This window comes from Electrophorus electricus, chromosome 12 (genome assembly GCF_041902795.1).
Source record: "Electrophorus electricus isolate QZ-2024a chromosome 12, ASM4190279v1, whole genome shotgun sequence".
Classification (NCBI taxonomy): domain Eukaryota; kingdom Metazoa; phylum Chordata; class Actinopteri; order Gymnotiformes; family Gymnotidae; genus Electrophorus; species Electrophorus electricus.
This window is the reverse complement of record NC_137508.1, coordinates 21,485,657-21,509,692: the sequence shown is the minus strand read 5'-3', so window position 1 is coordinate 21,509,692 and position 24,036 is coordinate 21,485,657. Positions and strand designations below refer to the sequence as shown.

The 24,036-nt window shown below is 46.3% G+C and overlaps 1 protein-coding gene and 1 long non-coding RNA gene across 7 annotated transcripts; one reads left to right on the top strand and one right to left on the bottom strand.

Annotated features, from left to right (window-relative positions):
* Positions 1-879: 879 nt before the first annotated feature.
* On the bottom strand, positions 880-8,699 carry LOC113576280 (uncharacterized). 5 transcript variants are annotated; one of them, XR_014126730.1, is made up of 5 exons: positions 7,007-8,699; positions 6,412-6,540; positions 6,116-6,173; positions 4,417-4,693; positions 880-4,263 (listed from the first exon to the last, which is right to left on the bottom strand). It is a non-coding gene; the product is annotated as an uncharacterized LOC113576280 (long non-coding RNA). The 5 variants fall into 5 exon arrangements; XR_003410496.3 differs by lacking the exon at positions 880-4,263 and having other exon boundaries at positions 4,280-4,693; positions 7,007-7,228; positions 7,678-8,699; XR_004776676.2 differs by lacking the exon at positions 880-4,263 and having other exon boundaries at positions 4,280-4,693; positions 7,007-7,391; positions 8,517-8,699.
* Positions 8,700-9,444: 745 nt separating this feature from the next.
* utp25 (UTP25 small subunit processor component) lies at positions 9,445-15,513 on the top strand. Of its 2 annotated transcripts, none has more exons than XM_081725068.1 (13): positions 9,445-9,807; positions 9,956-9,995; positions 10,197-10,374; positions 10,462-10,680; positions 10,932-11,020; positions 11,154-11,349; positions 11,423-11,628; positions 11,959-12,175; positions 12,857-13,059; positions 13,434-13,616; positions 13,739-13,780; positions 14,178-14,423; positions 14,821-14,959. In XM_081725068.1, exons 1-12 carry the CDS (start codon positions 9,707-9,709, stop codon positions 14,400-14,402), a joined length of 1,899 nt encoding a protein of 632 aa, XP_081581194.1. In that variant the 5' UTR covers positions 9,445-9,706; the 3' UTR covers positions 14,403-14,423; positions 14,821-14,959. The 2 variants fall into 2 exon arrangements, with proteins under 2 accessions (XP_081581194.1, XP_026864034.2); XM_027008233.3 differs by having other exon boundaries at positions 9,447-9,807; positions 13,739-13,848; positions 14,821-15,513.
* Positions 15,514-24,036: the final 8,523 nt, after the last annotated feature.

Genomic DNA, 24,036 nt, shown 5'->3' with positions numbered 1-24,036 from the left:
TCGCTGCAAACTCATCTTTAATGGATTTTTTTTTTTACTACACTACAGTATGTGTTAAGTTTTGGGGGTCTAAAAAAAACATCCAAATTCTTTCCCAATTACCTTCCAGTGGACAAAGAGATACGAATAAGCCAACTCGTGTCTGGAACGCCGCATTTTACAGATAAGTCAGCAGGTCCGATCACTGTTTCAAATCGTAATGTAAACTCATTCTGTTTGTACACGTGTAGCTGGCGTGTAGTTACTCTCGCAGTGGACGCAACTTGGCAGCGCGGAGAGGTCTCGGTGAGTCTCAAGAGACAATGACGGGTAGCAGCTCAAGAGTCGAATTCTCGCCCGACCGAGGAGTTTCGATAAGGCGGCGGGGTGGGTCATCACTCATCTTACACGTGTTGCACAGCGGAGGACATGATGGCCCTGCTCCTGGGACACACACACACGTACACACGCGCGCACGCGCACACACATGCGCCTACAGTGCACATATGTATGCACACACACACATAAATGCACACACTCACAAGCATTTGCACAAACATTAACAAAGACACACACACGCACATATGTACACTCAGTATACACCCGCAGACCCACACAAACATGGGCATTCAGAAATCAACAAGGGCACACTTAACTTTCACATGGTATGGGACCACAACTTGATCAATAGAAGCATTTCCTGGACTGTCTGGCATGGCCCATTATAAAAAAAGAAACATTTACTTAAACCTACTCCTCCGTTTATTACATCTAAAGCTTTTAAGTACACTCCACTAAGTTGTGTCAGCCTAAAAAACTACATCCAAAGTAATTGCTTTCATTTGACTCAATTCTTAGCTCTCTTTTTGATTCAGTAAAGAAACATTTATTTTAAATTGTTTCAACCCTTCTTTCCTTTTTATTCTTTCAGTTCACGGGACACATTACAGTATGACAGCTTGCATTTATGCATGCCCAGTTAGCCAAGTTCAGCGGTACTTCACATGCTTTTCCTAGCACACAAACGTCTGAGTAAAAATGGAACACTGAAGCACGGGGAAAGTACAGGGAATCTCCCCCCCGGTCCAACCTGAGCACCTGCTGTGGTGCTACTATGGTCACATTTCACTGTTTGCTTGTCTCGCCAAAATGAGCGGTTTGTAGCTTTTCTGTTTCCATGATCAGCCTGTTTCCTGATTGGAAGCCAGGTCCTTGCAGCTGAAGCAGTGCCTTTGAATTTGACTGTTTTTCTTTGCTTTAATCCCCCAAAATATGTACATATTTGGATATGTGGATGTCTTCCTACATTTCAAACCTTGTTTGTTTTGCTTTGAGACCCAGAGGTGATTTTCTAACAGCTAAAGTATTCAAATGACCGACTGTGCAGTGAGAGTATATCATATTTTTTTCCAGAATGAGGAGAAAACCTTAGAGACCAGACTGATCCGTCACACACACATGCATGCACACACACGCACATGCACACAAGACCTCTTGGTGTCTTACCCTTCCTTCTGTGACATCATGGAGGAAGTCACACTCGTACATTTGCACACACAAACACACATACAAACACAACCATCAGAGAACTTTAAGTAATCCTATGGTGAACTTGGGAACTCTGTCACAGTTCGATCAGTTGCATTACATAAATGGGTCACCTTACTCCTGTTAACAAGTGACAATCACCTCATCGGTCTAAAGTGGCTTGGCTGATAAGATAATGGGAGATTTGGACAAGGCTCTGTCTAATAAACTGTAATCACGGCCTTCAGAAGCTGGGTGTGCGTCATGTTAACCTCGCCATGTCAGGCTTGTTTATTTTGGTGTAATCCACAGTAAGATCTGGATGTGATTTTTGAATTAAGGAAAACATTTTTGCCCTCTTACTCCTTACAGAGACCAAGACCAGAACTGAAAAACCTGAGTACTGAAAATGACATCATAAAGTACATAAAATACAGTCATTTTACATTGGCAAAAATACCTTGTGAGAGAGAGAGAGAGAGGGGGGGGGAGAGAGAGAGCGAGAGAGAGAGAGAGAGAGAGAGAGAGAGAGAGAGAGAGAGAGAGAGAGAGAGAGAGAGTGTTATTGGCTCTAACAAGACATTAAGCCATAATAATGTAGGTATCTGCTCACATTGCGGGGTGACATTTGCCTCCTGGCCAGAAGCTAATAGAATGGTTATGAGGGCATCTAGTGGTCAAAAGGAGGGCTGCGACATTCAGTGGGATGAAAGTGCGGGATTTTCAGTACTCGGCCGAGGCACTTTCCGGTCTTTCCGGTCACGGTTACATCTTTAAAGCGTTATCCTTACGTCCTGGGTCGGCACGTGTTTATTGTGCACGAGTGAGAGAAAGAACGAGACAGAAAGAAGAGAAAAAGACAGGGGAGAGAAGGGAGCGAGGACGCGCAAAAAGCGACCTGGGGAAAGACCGGCGGCGCCGCGCACTCCGAGCGCGGCGCTGATTGACGGGCGGCGCGCAGCGGTTGGGAGAAGGCCACGGAGCAGGTTTCAGCCTGTCACACTGGAGCCTTTGTTAAGGGTTTTATTATTGTTATTGCTGTGGCTCGGTGGCGGGGAGCGCGAACACACCCTTGCAAAACACGAGCGCGCGAATACGCACACTACGGCGATAAGTATAAATGTGAGAATGTCAATATTGCTGGAGCGGCAAGTATTATTGACATTGCATACTCTTCAATGATACTGATCCATTTTTCGTTTTGCTATGACTATCCATTACTCTGTTTGTGTGTGTAAGCCAGTAATGCACGCCATGGTCAGTCGGTAATTCAAACTGATTTCTACCTCCTAGATAAAATGACCTGAACTCTGAATTGTATTCAGGACACAATATAATGCAGTTAATTTATGCTGGGCGTCACCAATAGTTCATAGAAGCATTCTAATCATATTTTAGTACAATCATACAAGCACGTTCACGCATACATAAAGCATGCGCGAATAAGGAACAAGGTTCTATTGGGAGGATTCAATCACTCATCTGACCCGTCACCATGTAACCACACTCCTAGTTACACTTATTTTGTTATATTTTGCTGATCTCGGACCAGTTCTTTGTTGCGGAGGTACAGGGGTTGACTTGGTTTGGTCTGCTTCACCCCAGGTCAGGCACTCTGGACAACCCCCTACTGGCCTCTTGGCCTAAGTGCAGCACCTATACGTGACTCTCGTAAACAGTTTCTGTGAGCCTGCGGTTGGCTTGTTTTCATTTTTGCAAAACAAAACGCCATTGCAACAACTGGCTTTTGCATGCCATGGCAACCGCAGTAGCGCACAGCTCCAATTTTACACGGCCATACGTTTGACAAGGAGGCATGTCCGCATGCCGTGTTGGATAAGAGCTGCTTACCAGTGCACACGGATGCTTCCAGTTGGTGATGCATGCAGCATTCCTATATGGGCAACGATGCTGGGGTGTATTATGGGTCACTCATGCTCCCAGACGTGCTGCTACATAGTGTACATCTCAGCACATGCCTGCTGAAATATCTGTTCCTGGCTCTAGGTCAGGTCAGGGGTTAAAGGTCAGGAATCAATTTAGCCCATGGCGGACGAGAGCACGGGTCTCATTGATAGGAGAACACTATCCTTCCCCTCTCTCTCTTTCCTCGAGGGGGGGGGGGGGGATCATATTCTGTCAGTGCCACTGATTGTGCCTGCAGAGTGACTGTCACTGGATCAGCGTCACTGACTGACACAGGCCCCCCACCCCAGGCCAGGAGGAAACACCTGACGGTCAGCCTTTCCCTCAAATCAGTTCCGCTTTCGGAACGTGCCTCCGGGATGCTAGGTAACCTACCGTGACCATTCGGACGGTTGAGATCTCCGTGGCGATCATGGCATCGTAGATACTGGGTTACCGGTGCGTGATATCCGATAAATATGCGGGAATGCGAGCCACTGAGTATACGTCGACCTCCAATCATCTACGTGCTATTGGAAACATATGAATGCACTGAACAGGAAGATGGAGGCTTTCTCCATTCGGTTTACCCGCCACTCAGCCTTGTTCGAACCGTACCATCCCGTGCTTGGGCCGTCCCAGGCTGGGTTTAATGTCTCCGGCATATGACAGATGCCACGCTGTCCAGCCTCGTTTGGCTCGCCACCGCATGACAGAGGTGTCAGGATTCCATGACGCAGATGTCATCAGCGCATCACAGAGGTGTCGTCAGGACTCTAGTGCCGCCAGTTACTTTACCGCTTAAAAGTACAGCACACCGGGAACCGAAGTTCTTCACTCAATCCACAGCCCCTGCATGAATTTGAATCATAATTAATGCAAACAATGCATTTATTAGATTACATATTATGACATGTTGTTACAATGGTCTTGGGGTTAATTGATTTTTTTAACTGAGAGCCTAGTGAAAGTTCGGTTTCCCACGTTTGAAGGGAAGTACAATACCGCAGATGACCGGGAGAGTGAAAGACAAACAGGGGGCTCCCACGGAGACACCACGGGGCCTGTTATTGCTTCACCTCTCTCTGGCTCCCCTTCTCCTCCACCCATGACCACACCAAGTGTGATAGGAGGAGGAGGAGGAGGAGGAGGAGGAGGAGGATGAGGAGGGTGGCGGCAGCAGAAAGCCGCAAATGGGTGGGGAGAGATGAGTGAAGGTCTTCGGGAAATGGGGATACTGGGAGAGGTGGCACGGGCGGGTGGAGGCTGAATAACAGCGTTCCTGCAGCGATAAGAAATGAAGGATCTCATGTTGACTTACTGCTTATAAAAACTGCGTGGAGGTGCATGCAAGCACAGTTCAGTAGTGCAGGCTGGACCAGCACGGCCCTGCTTCTCTGTATAGGTATCAGTAGCCTGGTGGACTTCCAAGTTGTGTGTACGTTTGTTTGCGTGTTTGTGTCCCAAGTCTTGGGAGTGCTCCCACTGTTCAATCCGGCTGCTTCATATAGCACTCTCCTAACTACACGCTAAAAATTGAACTTTGATTTTGGAGGAAAGGGAATGACAGCCAACATCAGCCAGGACAGGACTGGACAGGAAAGGACAGGGATAGGAACACTGATAGAAAAGAGCTGAACTTTATTTGCTCATTTACTACATTGTTCTCCAATTTTCTGTGTAAAGAGAAATTAGGACGTATCGTTATTGGTGCAAAACGGGATCTTTTCATCTGCATCCCCTGAATATTAGAGAATATCAGAGGTTTCTCTGTACTAACTGTGTGTGTGTGTGTGTGTGTGTGTGTGTGTGTGTGTGTGTGTGTGTGTGCATAGTTCAGTGTTGCAGGCTGAACCAGCATGGCCCTGTTTCTCCTTATTTGTACCCGTAGCCTGAGGGACTACCAAGGTTCTCACTCTGCCTGTGTGTGTGTGTGTGTGTGTGTGTGTGTGTGTGTGATGTGCTCAGGTTATTAAAAATAAGCTTTGACATGAAGTGAATGATCAGGAAGCTACAAGTCTCATTCCATGAGCCCGACAAAAGCACACACACACACACACACACACACACACACAAACACACAGTCTTTCAAATACCAGACAGTATCCTATTCATCACAGCAGGCTGTCTGGTTTTGTGCCAAAAGTGTGTGTGAACGTGCTTATTTACTAGGCATTAATGCTTTGAAAGTGTCCAAACAGGAACATTCCCAATGTTCCCAATCGCAGAGGTGAACAACAAAGAATTGTTCCGGTTAGAGAGGTCAAGGTCAAGTTTAGAGACAGGGTTATATGGTTAAGGGGACAGTTAGGGCTTTGTGTCAAGGGTCAGGTTCATGTTCATGTTTAAGTCAAGGTGTAACCAGCTGCGGTTTGCACATGAACTTGGCCCCCAACTGTCTCTGTGTGTGTGTGGAGTGAAGCAGACATGTCTGTGCTGGTAAAAGCAAGCTTGTCAGCTGTCTGGGCCGCAGTGTCTGTCCGTTATTGCGACACTAGGTAACAGTAGGCTAAAACAAAGATTCCCTCTCTGGCTTAGTGTACAGCAGTGCTAGGGGAGCACTGCTTTTCATTATTAATCCTCTGTGACAATTCATTTCAAATCAGAAACTGACACCTTTTTTTCTGGAAGTCAGTGTTGAACCTTGAGAAATGAGAATAGTGTAGGTAAACACACACTAGGCAAAAACTTCGTTGCCACTCACCTCCAGGACTCCTCCAGGGTCACGCGTGGAATTTTATCCCCATGCATGGATGCAGACCCTGGGATCGGGAGATTTGTGTCGACAGAGCAAAAGCCACATCACATGTAGAAACAGGGAGCTCAATTAGGCTCAGTAGCAGTGAAATCATAAAGTTGTCATCAGTGACTCCGGAATGTTCTGGAGTTGCCGCAGGCACTGGGCCACAGACCGGCATTCCCTCTGACACATGCTACTTCACCTGCGGTTATGCTCTCTATCTAAACAAATGGGGCCTCTTATTAAACAGTCGTACGTACCCGGACGGGAGCGCGCACAACGTGAAGCACAAAGTCAACACCAGAGCCTTCATTTCTTCTCTCTGCTGGAATCCTGTCATCTAATCTCCAGTCGATCCCTGCACTTCATGAGTGCATGGAGTAGCATTCCTATGGAGTCAAATTCTCATTAAAAGCACGTACCACAAGGGACACAGCACAAACTTACATGTGGTTCAGAAGGAGAAAGTGCAGACCATCATATGAAACTCACTCCCTTTTGAGGTTATGATCGTTCGTTTGTGCTCTCTCTCTCTCTCTCTCTCTCTCTCTCCCTCCCTCTCTCTCAGTGCTTGGCATTTGCCCCCACGGAACCACAGCCCGCCTCCCTGTTTAGACGAGACTGTGCTGCTGAATCTTGCCGCACTAGTTCTGATGTGTTCTAGGTCAAAGCCAATAGCCTTTTTAAGACATGCTCACTACTCTGGGCTGTTTTGTCCATCTCAAAGCTGCTGATGCACCAGAAACGTTCCCATATGCTGGTCACAGTCACACAGCAACCCATCAACCTGTGCACGTTGCGTCTGTTACACATTCACGCATCAACACTGACATACTCTGTAGTAAGAATGCTTACCTTCTTTGTTTACTGTTTTTAATCCTGTGATCCTTTTCTCACATCACTCGGATGTTTAGTTGGAATTTTATGTTTCGACGTGCTGTACAATTACAGCATTTGTTTCCTTTTGCCCTCCTCCAGAGTGACTTACAGAAGTGCTTTGTAGTCTCAATCAAATACATATCCTCATGCGACAATGGATACCACTGTGCCGAGAACACCGTCAGGCTCAACGCCTGGCTGGAATGGAACAGAAGACTAAATGTTTTTTTAAGTGCTTAGTGAGTCAGCGACAAGGTGAGTGTTCAGCCTTCGTTTGAAGACAGCCAGTGACTCGGGGAGGATGTTCATTCTACCGCCAGGACGCCAGGAGGGAGAAGAGAGTGATCAGAAAGCTAGAAGCCTCATTCCATGAAACCAACAACACACACACACACACACACACACACACACACACACACACACACACACACACACACACGACACCCACATTAGATTTTGACGCATGTGACGCAACAGCACCAAGCAAGAGCATGCATGCATGCACAGGCGCGCACTCACACACACAGAGAGAAAATTCCACGGGCACAGAGTGGGGCACATTGTTAGACAGCAGACTTCGCCTGCTGCTTTTCCAGCTGGCTCAGTCCATAGCATACAGCATACACCTGCCTACCGCTGATACTTACACTTAATCGAGGTGTTTTTAAACTCATTTTATGTTTAATTTTTAGTCTTAGTGTTTTTAGCTAATTACAGCTTTCTGTAACCCCTGCTGTCATAGAAACCCCCATCCCACCGTCTTAATACTTTTCCTCTTCTTCTTTTCATTGGTGTTTCTTGAAGCACTGCTGCCCTCTAGTGTTTAATTCTAATACATTCATAGTCCAGAAACATGGTTTTAATGGAAGTCATGCTTTAGAGATTCTACTGCAACAGGTCACCTACAATGTATTGCTGTTCAACCATAATACTTTTTATGTGGACTTTACGGCTTTTAAACGTGCTTTCAAACGACATTCCCTTACAAAAGAAACATATGCAATATACCATCCTGGCCTTCTGCCACTGTACAACACACACAGAGAGAGAGAGAGAGAGAGAGAGAGAGAGAGAGAGAGAGAGAGACGCGCGCGCGCACTCATGCCGCCCCATCTGCCTCGAGACTGCTCTCGTGCTTTCGATGGGCTTCGCCAAGCATTCTCCAGCACCAATTAAATCTTACAGCTACTCTCATTTTGATGTGGCCAATTTAATTAGTGCCTGCGTGCTTTTCTCTCAAAGCGCCGCTGTTTCATCGTTTATTTCTCGGAGTTGGAACGAACTTCAAGAAGGATCCAGATCAAAACATGTGCCGCCCAGCTGCTGCAGGGTCAGCGCGGATTACATTATCAGCCGTAATGGTTTTAGATCGCTCGGTTTTTATTTAATCTCCGAGTAGAACCCGTGTCTAGACACCACGCCTTCAAGCGATTTTTTTAGGAATTTAATTTACCGAGTATGTATTATCCCACATCCCACCCGGTACCTGAACACACACACACTCGACCCAGTCCGACGCGTTGCGGATGTCCACGCCGAGGGTTTCGAGGACGCGTGTCCCCCCTTTGTATGGAAAGCCAAAGTGAGCAAACTTCGCCTCAAACGAAACGCGTTTTATTTGTAAAACAGCGGGGGAAAGCGGCGTTTTGGACCACTCTGGCTTTCCATACCTTTGCGAGTTGGCACGCCGTTTTCTTGAACTCTCCTTTACGGAGCGAAGTGGCCGGGCTGCTTGCCCACGTGCTATTACTAGCCGTCCTAATCGCCAGCTAGACGTACATTTTAAAATCCCCTCGTCCTCATATTCACGGACCATATGGTATCAGAAGCTAGAGGGAGATTGTGCAGTGTTCTGTGAGGCAGATAAACAAACAAATAAACAACAACAATGCCCTTGTATTCGGAGACCCCACATTTTGTTTAGAACAAAAGAATCGTTTCTGATGATCAAATCAATTACATACTTTCCTAAGTACGGTGCCAAGTAGCATTTGGGTTACAACCCCCCCATCAGATCAGCCATTATGGACTGGCATGGAGAAAAGTACAGTATTCTACCGGCGAAAGACTCGCGCAGTCGTTCTTACACACACACACACACACACACACTTATTCCTGCATGCTTGCCAAGCTGCAGATACACATCTGTGTAAATGTTTGACTAATTCCAGGTAGCCTAAGCCTGAGATGTATAAATCTAAATCCAGCCTTTTACAAAATACATGAATGTGACTAAAGAACTTAAAATATTTAACATTGGTTCCTTTTGTTATATTACAATTGAAAGCTACCAAGGTGTGTTCGTGTAGAAGTACCTCACAAATTGTAGTGAAATCAAAACTATTATTTATTAGACTACAGACACAATGTCATGATTGGGCGAAGTAATTATTGGTATAGCCTACATCGAAATTATGTTTTCATTCCGTTTAGGTTACTTTCTGTCACTGCTCTATTCTGCCCTTAAACGGAGGTCTAACGTCTAATGTTAAAAAAAAACAAAACAGAACTAGGCATTTACGTAAACCTAGTACACCACAGACTCTCAATTCTTAGCGATCTCGCTGCAATGTTACGCCAATCCGACAGGTGGCGAAAGAGCGCACTAAAGCGTGCCGTTCGCCAGTAAACAAACAGAAGAAAAGTAGCTATCCTGCTACACACGTGTGTGTCAAAATGGGGAAAAGGAAGCAGAAAAAACAGGATTTGAGCAGTTTAACGAAAAAACAAAAGAAACATTTAAAAGAGTTTGGAGAGCAACATCCATTTCATGATAAGTAAGCACTGCGATACAAGTACAATTACCCCAGATGCTGCTACTTAGCAGCATACAGCTCGCCAATGCTAGCTAAATAAAGTTACGTTATCACCTGGATAAACATGTTTCACTAACCTTCAATCCTTGTCTTTTTTACCATGTATTAGTGTCACTGAGAGGCCTGAGAAAACGCAAGTTATGCGCTTGGTAAGTACCCAATTCTGTTAATATTCCTAGAATATCTAGCTAGCTAGCTATTCTAATTATATAAGTGAATTCGCTGGTAACTCATGTCTGCACCTTAGTTTAAGTAACGGCAATGCCATGCCTCTGAACTGCAGGGGTTATATGACGTTGTTTCACTTAAATTATTCGCGTAAGATACAATGGTTCCGTGCGCGTTCACAGCCCGACAGTCCGGTGTACTCCGGGGCCGACAGCGACGAAGACGATGAGGATGAAAAGCCGTCTGCGTATGAACGGCTGCTATCAACTTTGAACCACGCCGAGCAGGACAGCGAAGATGAGGAGAGCGATGGTGACGATGACGACGTGGAAGAAGAAGATCTGGTCAGCTCGAACGAAGGTTAGCTCCCTAAATTTAGACCTTATCCAGGTGCACAGTTAAGAAGTTGCTAAGGCTTGGTCTTATCTTTTCTCTTTCCTGCTTCAGAGGTAGATGTTGCAGCACAAAGCGAAGATGAGGATGAAGACGGAAAAGTGAATGGAGCCCCTGCTAATTCTGCAGATGAAGAACCCTTGGAAGGAAGAAGGAAGGGAGTTGACGAGGACTTCACAGACCAGGTGCAGGAAGCAGAGTTCTGCCTGGAGACAAACCTTCCAGAGGGGGAGCAGGAGGGGCTGGAGAAGGCGGAGCAGTGCTTTGAGGAAGGTATGAGAATTGTCTTGTAAGGCCTACTATGAAACAGAACCAGCCTGTGATTGGTTGAAGAGCATTAGATGGGGCAGGGCCTGTGAGAATACAACTGACCATGATAGGGTAAAGAAATGACACTTATTTTATCCTATGTTAATGGTGGATGGTGGTTGTTGCATATCTGATACTTTGATCACAATATCCATTTGATGTAGTTTATTACATATTTTTGGAGTATGTCATGACCTTCTCTCACACATGCACAGATACATTTGTGAAGCACCAGGAAACGGAGCTAAGTGAAGCAGAGGTCAAGATGATCTCAGAGGGCTCTAAAATCAAGACTCAAGTGAAGGTATGACTGTAAACCACCTGCAAGCGTGTCACTATTGCATAGTTGGTTAAGTTTTGCAACAGTCTGCCAAAACAGGTGTTGCTAATCATGTCTGTGTTGTGCAAGTCTCTAACCTCAGTGTTGCACCCCCTAGTGGCCCAGGCTGGGCACACTTCAGTGCGTGAGCACCCTGGAGCGGTTTCCCTCAATGGGCCAGGCTCCCCCTATGCCCCTCCCTCCCTTCCACAAGGCACTGGAGCCAAACTGGCGGTCTCTGAACCGCTCCTCCCAGCCCGGCGTAGACGGGCCGGACCTCACAGACCTGCAGAGGGAGCTGCTCAGACTCATGGGTATGTGCGACACATTCCTCAGCGGTATTTGAACACAACCATACGACGCTTCACAGTGTGTCGTTTCTCGCAGGGTCCTACAGGGACGTGTATTTCCCAGAATGCTCTCCCCTGACGGAGGGGCCAGAGGTCCGTCGGGTGTACTGCCTCCACGCCCTCAACCACATACTGAAGGCCAACTCCAGGGTCCTCGCCCACAATGTCCGGCTGAAGGAGGCGAAACGGGCGGAGGAGGAGGAGGAGGAGGAGATCAGGGACCAGGGTCTTACCCGGCCCAAGGTGACGGGCGCGTCTTATTCCCTCCCTTTTACCCTTGTCTGTTGGAGTGTGTCCGGACTTCTGGCGATCCCCTTTCAGCGTGATAATCCGAGAGACGGAACAAATGTCCGAGGGCGTTTTCATGTTTCTCACCTTCGTCAGACATGTTCGCCAAGAATGATGGTTCTAGTTTGTTCTGCTTAAAGTCAGGTGGAGCAAGGTGCTGGTGAAACAGAGGTCACAGGTTCGATCCCCAGGGAGTTGTGATAAATAAGTGCCAAATGCTGAAAACATATGTGTACATGATGAGTACTGAAAAACCAGCTGGTTGCTTCTTTGTCTCCGCCATAGGTCCTGATCCTGGTGCCGTTCCGAGACAGCGCACTGCGGGTTGTGCAGACCTTCATTGCGCTGCTGGAGCCTGAGGGGAAGAAGATTGACGTGAGCCACAAGAAGAGGTTCCGGGATGAGTATGGCGAGGAGCCCACTGACAGACCGCCCAACCTGCGCCGGCCAGACGACTACCTCGCCGTGTTCTCGGGCAACGTGGACGACCACTTCAGGATAGGTGAGTGATGGCCTATCTGAGTTAGACCAGAAGATCTCCATCTGGTCCAGGAGCATCAGCCAGCCCACATATTTTGCTCTGTTCCAGCTCCAGAGCTCTGGGGAAGAGCTAAATGGCTCCTTGGTTGTCTGTTTCAGAACAGCATAAAAAAACCTGGCCTGGCCTAGAGACACTCTCTAGGACTGGGTCGAAAACCACTGATTTAAACCAGAGATCTTCTTCACTTTTGGAGCAGGAGATTGACAACACTGCAGACCTGAGTGTTTCTCCTGATTCAGTATACCCGATTTAGTTGTGGTCAAGGCTTTTCCATAGCTGACTCTGGTGATAATTCTCAGTGGGATCTTTTGTGCTGGTGCGGTGAGGATCCCTAACCTTCACTTGGTGAGGAACCTTGATCTAGAGTAAAGGTTAGTCATGTTTTGGTAACTCGTTACCGATGCCTTCCGTCATGACTACGGCTGCACAGTATTTTTTGTTTACTGTCGCAATAGTGGTCTCTGCAGCACTGATGCCAGAAAAATAGCAGTTTGCCAGTGAGCCCTCTAATAAAGAACATCTTGTTCTCTAAGCCTCATGACCAATCACATACCAGATTAGCACTGTGTGGGTATTTCCATCCAGCCAGATCATGACCCTGCTGCCTTTATCCTCAACAAACTTGTTGTTGTTTTTCAACAGGCATGTCCATCCTGAAGCGCAGCCTGCGCCTCTACTCGCCCTTCTACTCGTCCGACGTCATCATCGCATCGCCACTGGGCTTGCGCACCCTGCTGGGCGCGGAGGGCGAGCCCCGGCGCGACTTCGACTTCCTGTCCTCCATTGAGCTGCTTGTCGTCGACCAGGCAGACGTGTTCCTCATGCAGAACTGGGAGCATGTGCTGGTGAGGGGTGGGGCTCGTTGCCATGGGTGGGCTCTAGGAGGGGTTTGGGGTGGAGTCTGTCAGTGAGGGGGTGGTGCCTCCCCTCCCAGATACCAGGTAATGGGTCATATGTAGTTCAAGACCAGAAACCTGCTATTTTAAAGCATTTACTGCCGTATTAAAAGGCTTGGTAGTGTAAATGTGCGCTGGGAACCGACCAGATTGTTCTGTTAGGAAGGAATTTCATCTTTGATTAGCTTTTGATGTCAGCTTCGCTGCCAACAGCTTTTACAGTTTGTGATCACATAAACCAAATTGAAAGTGTGAAGTCCAAATCTAACAATGAACTCCCATTACCCATGAGCCTTTGGTGTATGTGTGCGTGTGCCTTGCAGCACGTGCTGAAGCATATGAACCTGCAGCCGCTGGACTCGCACGGCGTGGACTTCTCGCGCGTGCGCCTGTGGAACCTGAACAACTGGGCGCACCACTACAGACAGACACTGATGTTCAGCGCGGTCCAGGAACCACAGATTAACAACATCCTCTCCAACCACTGCCACAACTACAGGGGGCAGGTAGGATCTGAGAGGGGACAGAGTCTCAGAGCAGGGGACGGAGTATGCTGTGCAGTGTTTCACAAAGGAAAGGAGTCTTACAGTGAACACATGCTCTGACCATCTTCCTGTCCTTTCATCAGGTCACTACTAAGAACCTTCCCAAAGTAGGATCCATCTGCCAGGTAACCGTGCAGCTGCCACACGTGTTCCACATGTTTCAGGCCGACAGTTTCAAGGACCAGGACGCCAGGTGCGAGGCCTCCAGCATACACTAGGGGGAGCTCTTTACAACAGCACTGTATTCAGTAGAGAATGTTTTGATCCCTCTTCTGGCAATAGATGACAAGTTGCTCTGACCTTTTGATTTAAAGGCTCACGGTGTTCTGTAGTAATCTCAGCAGTAGTGCTGTTTCAGGAATCACTAAACACATGTATACAAACATGTACACAAACAACGGAACACGAGGGCCTTTCTGTGCCATTAGCGGCAATTTGACCTCGTCTGGCTTTGTGTCCGCTGAACAAGTCGGGAGGGCATCGCGTGACCCCTCTGAACCTACGTTTCCGCCCACGGCTCAGGTTCCAGTTCTTCGTGAACAAGGTCCTTCCCCAGTTCAGGGACTCGGTCATGTCCCACACACTGGTCTACGTGCCATCCTACTTCGATTTCGTGCGCTTGCGCAACCACCTGCGGAAGGAGGATGTGAGCTTCGCCTGCATCAGCGAGTACTCGCCGCGCTCGGAGGTCTCGCGAGCTCGCCATTTCTTCCAGAAAGGAGACAAGCAGCTCCTGATCTTCTCTGAGAGGTTCCACTTCTACAAGAGGTGTGTGTTTGTGTGCGCCTTAGCGTGGGTGTGAGTGCCGTGGTGAGTAATAATCTTTTAGCATGAGTGAGCATGTTTCATTTTGGTGTGTGTGTGTGGGGGGGGGAGCGAGAGAGAGAGAGAGAGAAGGTGGGTTTGTGTGTGTGTGTTCATATGAGTGTCTTAGTGTGCATCTTGGTGTGTGCGTTTGTCTGAGCGAATGCGACTGGATGTGTTAATGTAGGCGTACGTGTGAGAGCGTGCGCGCGTGCGCACATTTTATAATTAATGTCAAGTTGTTTTCCTTAATACTTCCATTAGCCTGCACCTCAACTGGTGTGCTGTCGCGTCCGTTTCTCGCAAAGCCCAGATCTCCTCTACCACCTCTCTTACCTCCCTTTTGTCATATCCATACCAGGTACACAATAAAAGGCGTCCACAACCTCATCTTCTACGCCCTGCCCACCTACGCCCACTTCTACAGCGAGGTGTGCAACATGCTACAGACGGGCACCCGAGAGGGCGTGGCGGCCACCTCCCTCACCTGCACCGCGCTGTACTCCCGCTACGACGCGCACAGGCTGGCGTGCGTGGCGGGCGCCGAGCGCGCCGCCCACATGCTCCGCTCCGAGAAGGCCGTTCACCTGTTCGTCACCGGAGAGGAAAAGTCCGCGTGAAAGGGCGGAGGGGGAGGCGCGGTCTCGAGGAGGAGCGGCAGCCACACAGCAGCGTTTCGCGCCTCCTGCCGTCTGGACATGTTGGTTCAGCCCGTTGAAGCTTGGAGGATGAGGGTGACCGAATATAGCCAACACTCGTTTTGCTGCTGTGTTCCTTAAAAAAAGTGCGTTGTGAGTGCATCGTGGGATTGAATCCCAGCTGCAAAAGGAGGACAGCGGAAAGGGCGGCCTAAGCACAGCTAGAACCATGCGGATATGCAGATATCCACGTTGTGGTAATGAGTCCAGAAAGAAAACAGGTGTATTGCTGTGCAGTCAGAGGAATGTCAGCCAGTGTTGTACCGCATTATTAGTGCTTTGAACCTGATGAAGCAACGTAAAAACAAGTGCTTTTTTAAAATCTGGTTTTCGAATGAAAAATATCTAGAACAGAACCACTCGAGTCTCTTGTCTGTTTTCTTCTGTCTCACAGTGCTAAATGTTGTTTTGCTTCTTTCAAGATGTTTGGGAACTAAAGGCAATACACTAAAGAATTCAGGTAATGACCCATACCCACGTGGACTGTACTAATTAGATTTGGTGGCAGGGGGGTTAAAGAGCGCTTAACCTGCATGATCTGCACTTGAGCTATTGATTATGCTGTGATGCCCCCCACTAATGAACAACAAATACTTGTGGTTATATGGCCATGGTTTCTTATGGTCTACTGCTGCCTCCTCTTCTATAGGATACAGCAACCCGCACTACCGCACAGCAGTATACAATGGTGGTACCGCCTCTGTGTTCTGAGGCAGTGAAATTTGACTCATTGCCTCAATCCTGATTAAACTGGATGTTTAGAAATATTTTTTAGAAATAAGATTTTTCTTATTCTACAACAGTTTAGCTATGGTTACTCCACAAATTTGACAAGAATATAGTGGCCCAAGCCTGATATGTTAGGATGAGTACTTATAATCTTAACACATCAGTGGTTTAAGTCATCGGATGAAAAATGAATCTTTTCTTCTCTAGACCGGAAAATAAATTCAGTGCGATGTTTTCCTGTTGAATTATTTAGCCATTTCCCCTTTGGCTGTGAGCAGGCGTGGGTGTGTTTTGGGGGGAGGGGCAGCAGTTCTGTCATCAGGATCAATATTATTGATACGATTGTCGAGGCCAGAGCAGTCTCTTCCTACCAGATGAATCTGAGGAGAGACCGATTTGCATTATACTACCGTGGTGGTACATTCTGTGTGTAAATGTGCGCGCGCTATATGGACAAAGGACTTGGGACACGCTTCTTAATCACTGAATTCGGGTGTTTCATTCAGTCTCAGTGCCAGAGGTGTATGAAGTCAAGCACCTAGCCATGCAATCTGCCTTTACATTTGTGAAAGAATGGGTCGTCCTTAGGAAATCACTGAATTCGAGCGTGGTACTGTAATAAGATGCCACCGCTGCAACAAGTCAGTTCGCGAACTTTATTCCTTCCTACATATTCTACAATCAGCTGAGTGGTATTATTGGAAAGTGGAAGCGTGTAGTAACCCCATAAAGTTACAGAGTGGCATCGTTCAGTGTTGAGGCGCACAGTGCGTAAAAGTCGCCAACGCTCTGCTGACTCTACCTGCAGATTACCAAATCTCCTCTGGCATTAACATCAACGCAGAAACTGCGCCGGGTGCTTCATGGCAGGAGTCTATCACCCAGCACCGTGCATTGGAAACGTGACCTGCGCAGTGATGAATCACGCTTCTCTAGCCGGCAGTCTGATGAACGAGTCTGGGTTTGGAGAATGTCCGGTTGCCTGCCTGACTGCGTGGTGGAGGCGGAATAATGTTATGGGCTTGTTTTAGAGGTGTCTGTTGGAACCTGTCGGCGTTAACAGGTTCGTCGTAGGCGAACAAGCCGGCTCTAAAGCGCGACGACCGATTACACGATTGAAGCACTTTACAGCATCGCTATGCGTGCACAACCGAATAGCATGGTCGTTAAAGAAGGCGTTTTTCCTCATAGTTCTTAAAATGTTTGTGCTCATTGAAAGATATATGTTGAATATTTTGTAAAAGCGGGCTCGGAAAATGGGAAACAATCCCGCAAATATCTCAGGCCTCCACTACACCATACACATTAGTGCTGTTACGTGTGTTTTGAGTTACAAATAAGGCCTAAATTCAGAGTTGTTTTGTGGTGGTGATGTTTACACTGATTCGGGACCAGCACTATGAAATCATCAGATAATTAACTAAAAAATACAACTGTACACAGTTTGTACATCAATTTCTAAGTGTATTTTCTCTCCTAGCAAGTAAATTTAAAATGTTAGAAAAATGAAGACGAGACTCAACTATATATATATATATATATATATATATATATATATATATATATATATATATATATATATATATATATCTGAGACGAAGGACTCATGGACGTGAGAGGAAGCCGGTTGTTACCTAATCACTGCGCGGGTATTGCTACGGGAGGCTCCGCCTCACGTTTCATACTCGAGAGCAGTTTTTATCAAGCCCCTCCCACAAGCCCCTCCGCTCTCTTCATACTGTGAAAGGGCTGTTAAAAGTTACTGGCAAGCAGCCAGATTCAGGTTGTGAAGGCACCTTGGCACTGGTTGAGAAACTGTCTTTCCCCTGAAATCTATAAACAGGAGTGGAGCGAATCACTGTTATTGATGGCTACCATGCTGGCAATTCTTCCACTGGACTGAATTCAGTTCAGTGTTTTGTGGATGGTTATTTTTATGCAGTTTTATAAATTCTCTCTGTCTCACTCTCATTAATAATAAATAATAATGAATGACTATGTGGCTTGGTACTGGCTTGGTTTGTGTTCTTGAGTATGGTGAGAGTGAGCGTGCACACTTTCAGATGATACAGTGAAAAGCCACTTAGCAAATGGCTGTACTTACAATAGCACATCTTTAGGATGCGTGGGACTCCTTCCATTTGTTGATCTTTCCATGTCCATCTTTCAGGAATCCTGCCAGGATGCTACCCTGTGTGTGTGTGTGTGTGTGTGTGTGTGAGAGAGAGAGAGAGGGCGAACAAGCGAGCAAGAGAGAGAGAGAGAGAGCGAGCGAGCGAGCAAGAGAGAGAGAGCGAGAGACAAGGGGGTGGCTGTCACAGGGAACGATGGCTTACATAAAGCAGAATCTAACAAAAATGAAATGGTTAGTGTTGAGTCTCTAATTGTTTATTTCACCCTGCCTCACATCCCTCAGTCTTTCTGTCATTGTTTATCATACTGAGGGAAGCCTGTTACCTTGGAAACCTTTCTGTAATGTTCTCCATCTAGCTATGTGTATGTTTGATTTCAATTATAGATGGTTGTAGATGTAGCAGATTAACCATGTTGTATGGTGTCTTAAATCATAGATAAGCAGCCTGCTTATTTCATGACAAAGTTCTAAAAGTTGCCTCCAGATTTGTGATGCCAAGTCCATCAGATAGAGTCCAGGTCTCTCTCTTCCTGTCAGATAGGCTCATACTGAAGTATTCAATTGGTTGGAAGAGATGACCTGTTAACGGCTCTCCATTTAGGGGACCAGCCCACAAGAGGGACATAAATCGTTGCAGTTGATAGTACTGTAGATTCTGATCTGGGGGCATGGCATGGTAATTGGTGACCTGCACAAAATCAGGTCAACCAGGTCAAAATAAGTAGTATGTGCATGCAAATATGTATTGATGGGCAGTACACTGTGGGTGCCTGTTTTTGTTCAGTCTGAGTTGTCAGAAAAGACTTTGTGTAGATGTATGGTGGTATGGAGGGGTTTTTCCTGTTTGTTCCCATGCCAGAATGAAAACATCTCTTATTTTAAAATGACAGCTGTGATTTTCATGGCCCGGCCTACGCCGGCGGTTTGCGGGTTAATGGAACGCTCAGCATTTCCATGGCAACAGAGATGAGGCTGACTTGCGGAACTGCTCAGGCGAAAGCTCTTAAAATCGCAGCATCCAGAAATATCTCAACAAGAACTGAACAGAAAGAGAGAGCAAAAAAGAGATGGACAGACCAAAAGACAGATAGAGGGAGAAAGATAGGTAAAGAAGAGGATGATGTCTGACTGGGGCTGGAACATACGAGAGGTGGGAGAGGTCAGATTTGGTGAGGAGGCATTCACCTGCCATCCACTAAAATGTCAGATACACGACACCTTTCATCTCGACAGCAATGGAAGTGCTCTTGCCTAACCAGCACGGCCTTGAGGGCATATCGTGCTGCCTGGCATTTCTTAAATGACAGGCTGGCCAGGTGGGCCAGTCTGCTTTAAATGTTTCTTTATAAACAGAGAGAGAGAGAGAGAGAGAGAGGACAGCCTTTGTTATGCACCTACATCCTGACAGTCACAACTCCTGCCTGTCATGCTGCCCAAGTCTGCACAGGTTCAACAAGGCTGGTGTTTTTCTCAGCACAATTTCCGGTGACATGCACATATGTGCATACGTGTGTGGGTGCGTACAAGTGTGTTTGTGTGTGTATGTCTGTGTGCATGTGTATGTGTTTATTGTTTCTCCATCAATAATAGCAGTGTCACTGTTCTCCCCTGTTTAAAGCCTCTGGGAAACTGCTCTAGCAAGTATTCTGTGGTTAGCCTGCATTGGTAATTCACCATCCAGACAGGCACACAAATGAATAGGGTGCTAGCTGTCAGAGGTCATTATGACACAGCCACACATCAATAGGACAGATAGTAGAAACTGTGTGTGTGTGTGTGTGTGTGTGTGTGTGTGTCTGTGTGTCATTGAATGGTATGATCTTATGTTGTATTAAAATGTATATTCTGGTAAACTGTCATTGGAGCGATTATGATAACATTTGTTTGTTGGTTAGTAGTCCTTGCATTGACTTCCAGGAAAAACTACACTTGTGATGACGAGAGACAGATAGTAAGAAACAGACAGAGATGCAAAAAACCAGCTACAGTGTGAGAGGTAGACTGGCGGAGTGTTAGACAGACTGAGGGATAGACCAGTAGAGAGAGACAGGTGTGGAGCGGTAAATCCAGTACAGTAGCATGTTCTTGTGTTTTTAACCAGCAAAACGACTGAGTGCATGGCAACAGCCGTAACTATGGTGATGTGTTGGGAAGCAAGGGCAGATGGAAGTCACCTAACACATGCATGACTCTGCCATGGCTAATATTCCTGCAGTCCACAAATGCACACATATACTTCAAATGTTGTGTTGGTCTCATCTAAGTGAATATTTTTTCAATTTCATTTACTTGACCAAAATACTGTTTTTTCTCTCTCTCTCTCTCTCTCTCTCTCTCTCTCGCTCTCTCTCGCTCTCTCTCTCACACACATTATTAGTAGCTTCCTGCAAAGAGCCCAGTCAAATGAAGCATCCAATCTATGCAGAAAATGCACAAATGCCCAGCAGAACAAACCGGAGCCAAATAATGCCCCATACCAGAGTAGCACTCAATCCCACCAAGTACCCCCTAATCCCTGCTGATCACTGCACTACAAAACCACTCCACTGCTCCTATTCACAAACAACCACCAAAGTAAAATTCAATCCCACCAAGTACCACCTAATCCCTGCTGATCACTGCGTTTCTAAACCACTCCACATTTACATTACTGCAATACACAGATTCAGGCTACACCACTGCACTCTATAGAGACCAGACTCAGTGTAGATGCTAGACTCTAGGTTTTTCCATTCAAATTTGAGAGCTTTATCAAGAGCTTGCACTGAGATAGATCTAAAGCCTAGGGCTCTAGAATCGGTCAGAATTCAGGTTGACAATAAGATTCCCACTCAAGGTTAATTTCATTATTGCAGTATGCTCTTGCTTGACAATTAATTATTCTATTTTAATGTTTTAGATTAATTATGTTTTGCTTTCTATGGGCAGGTCTGTTTAAAACTCATTTAATGCTAAAATTCCATTAGACGAAATCTGGTAACTTGGTAATCAATATTCATAATCAAGCATGTAGAATCACATTTGTCCTTGCAAGTATAACAGACATATTTGAAGCATTAATCATTGTTGCAAATATCATGTGGCATTACATAGTGGCTGCTATTTTTAACTTTCCATCTCTTCCTGGCCAAGTAGCCTTAGAACACAAATACACAAGCTTAGACTGCTTGACAGGAACATGACAAGTTTATTTTTCTGTTGTTTTTTTCCTGTTGTGAAGGTTTTTGCACGAGCTTGCATTACGACTATATTACTGCATACTGTAGCTGTAGGTTTATATTTTATAAAAGATTTTAGGTAATACTTTATAAAATAGATTAAGAATACTTTACACAAACATACCCACACACACACATATTAAGAATACTAGTGCTTCTTGGAAGTCAGTTAACTGCTATAAAGTTGTTGTTTTTTTGTTTAGTTTTTTTTTGCCTTCCATCCAGAAATTTGAGCAATAGACATCAAGCCTGCGCTTTCTTGATTCCAGAACATACCATTTCTTCCCGCTCCCTGTCCCCTCTGCACAAATTGTAGTAGTCTGTCTCTCCCCGTCTTAATCGCCGGCCTTGGTTTAGCCCAAAACAGAACATCATGGCGATTGATGGTAAGTAGGCCAATAACGGTCTCCTTACAAATTAACTTCTGATTTTAAAACCGCATATTTGCCTCTGTGTGTGGAAGCAGTACTGTGTGGCTTCGTTCGCTGGCTGTTGCGGCATAAGCGTTTTGTGTTGAACGTACACTGTTAAAAGTTTGCCTGGTTTTTAATTTCGCACTGGCTAAGAAGTAGAAAGGAAACAAGTGTAAACCGCGGAGCTGCGATATTCGTAAGCCGTGCGTTATGAGCGATGGCTGTGGTGCTGAAAGGACAGCTCCCGAAAAGCCGTATTCAGTTTACTCCAGCATCTCTGTTCTGAATGAGTGAAAGTCACCTCGGATACGTTAAGAATCAAGATGCCACCAGCTCAGATGCTGGCCGTCAGTGATGTCTGAAGCCAGATTTAAAGCGGAGAAAATATTACACGTAGCCGGTTTCTCGTACATTATTATATTTGAAAGGGCGGGAGAACATTGTTCCTGATTAAACTCATTTTGGGGGCAGATGCACCTACAGCTTTGGCAGAATGAAACGGTTTTATTCAGTTTGCCGAGTTCTTAATGGTTTCTTCCACGAGCGGATTCCAAGGTCTTCAGCTGGGGAGGGGGTGCGGTTAGACTACTAAGTGGATTCATTGAGAAAATCGTGGATGGTTAAAAAACACGTCGTTAGTTACAAAAACACGGTGGTCGCGTGGTATGACTCTCTTTCTTTTTTTTTTCTTTTTTTTTGTCTGTGTTCTGATTTGAAATACAGTCAGAAATGCGGAGCTCGCCATGGACCTCGTCGGTCGTCTTTGTTGGCTGTCAAACACTCGTACAGGTTGTTCAAACTAACGTTTGTAAAGTGCATTTACAACGACGTCATCTTAGTCGGCGTAATGAATTGATGTGGGTGCACGTTGGCCTCCAAGCTATATCGCTGCATTCTCCACATCAAAACTGCACTTTCCACTCGCTTAGCAGCTGTTTGGGTGCTGCGGGCCAGTTTTAATTGGTTCATATTTAGGCTGTGTCTAATCTTTAATAACCTTAGTGGAATTTATAAAAAGCTTTCTCGTGTGTGATTGTAAGTGTAGAAAAAAAAAGTCAGAACAAATGCGCTGTGCTCAGTGCTGTTCAGTGCTACTGTGCTGGCTTGTCGCCATTCTAAAAGGCTCTTCGCCTGTGCGTGGCTTCCTCTGGAGTCCCCACACGCGCACGCCCACGGGCAGCCTACACGCGATATGGTAGACACTCAGGCTTCTCACCACAGATATTCAGAGATATGCAGCACCCGCGTCGCTGCGCGGTTAGCAGTATTAGGCGTGTTACATGAGTAGGAACATTGGTCTGTAAGTGACAGCAAGTGACAGAAAGTAAACGCACGGGACATGATGTGGTGCGGCCACGCGGTTCTGAATCACTTATGACTTCTTTGACATGACGATAGAGAGATTTGTTTAGTGCGTTTAGTCCGATTCCATCTCTCCTCCCACTCTCTCGCGCACAGTATTGTCGCGTGAAATATTGATAGGGAGGCTTTGCAGGAGTTGCTACGAAAATTGTCATACCATTGCTGCAAGCCATAGAAAGTGAAACGATAAAACAGTCCAGAGTTCTTCACAGGTTTTGTTTACTTCTGCATCACTCCAGGGAAAGCGTGTCAACCCACTGAACAGCTCAGCCTTTTCTCTGCAGGCCAAACTAACGAACCACACACATACACACACACACACACACACACACACACACACACACACAATATACACATGCATGCACATGATGAGGCACAGAAGAGCATGTTCTGTTTTATCTCACATGCACTCTGGTGTTCTGCTCAGAAACTGCGCATTTGGCTGTCCATGTGGTGATAGATTGGTGTGTGTTTTTTTTTTTGTTGTTGTTGTTTGTTTGGGGTTTTTTGCTGTGAGCGAATAATGTTTGCTCGGTATTTGCTGTGTTTCATCGTATGGCATTCGCTGAATAAGTGGGAAACGAGGGTGCGCGACAAACCCATTAGCCTGTAATGCTGATTGGCTGACTGTAACACTGATAGGCCATGATTGGTTCTTGGGAGCAGGTCTGGCACTGATGTGACTGTAAAAGTCTAATAAATCTCACTTCCTTTATATGACAATAGAACGTGCTCCCAGCTCTGTGCGCCAGACACTGGAGCTGAAGACTCTGAAAGTCAGTGAAGCTGTCTGAACCGGCGGTGGATACTGTTGATGTTATCCTCTCGCTGATGTGTGCAGGGTGTTCATTGAGCCCAGAAGGAGTTCGCTGGTTAACTGTTGAAGAACACGTGTCAGATAGTTTTGTTTGTTTGTTTTTTTTTTTTTGCCAAAAGTCTGCTCATAGTTGTGTTTGCGTATCCTCACTCTACCCCCCCCCCACCGTACGCACACACACACACACACACACACACACACACACA

Coding starts and splice junctions, on each gene's coding strand:
- utp25 (XM_027008233.3), top strand. CDS start 9,707: ATGGGGAAAAGGAAGCAGAAAAAACAGGATTTGAGCAGTTTAACGAAA. Junction 11,021..11,153: donor AAATCAAGACTCAAGTGAAG/GTATGACTGTAA, acceptor TGCACCCCCTAG/TGGCCCAGGCTGGGCACACT. Junction 13,060..13,433: donor AGAACTGGGAGCATGTGCTG/GTGAGGGGTGGG, acceptor TGTGCCTTGCAG/CACGTGCTGAAGCATATGAA.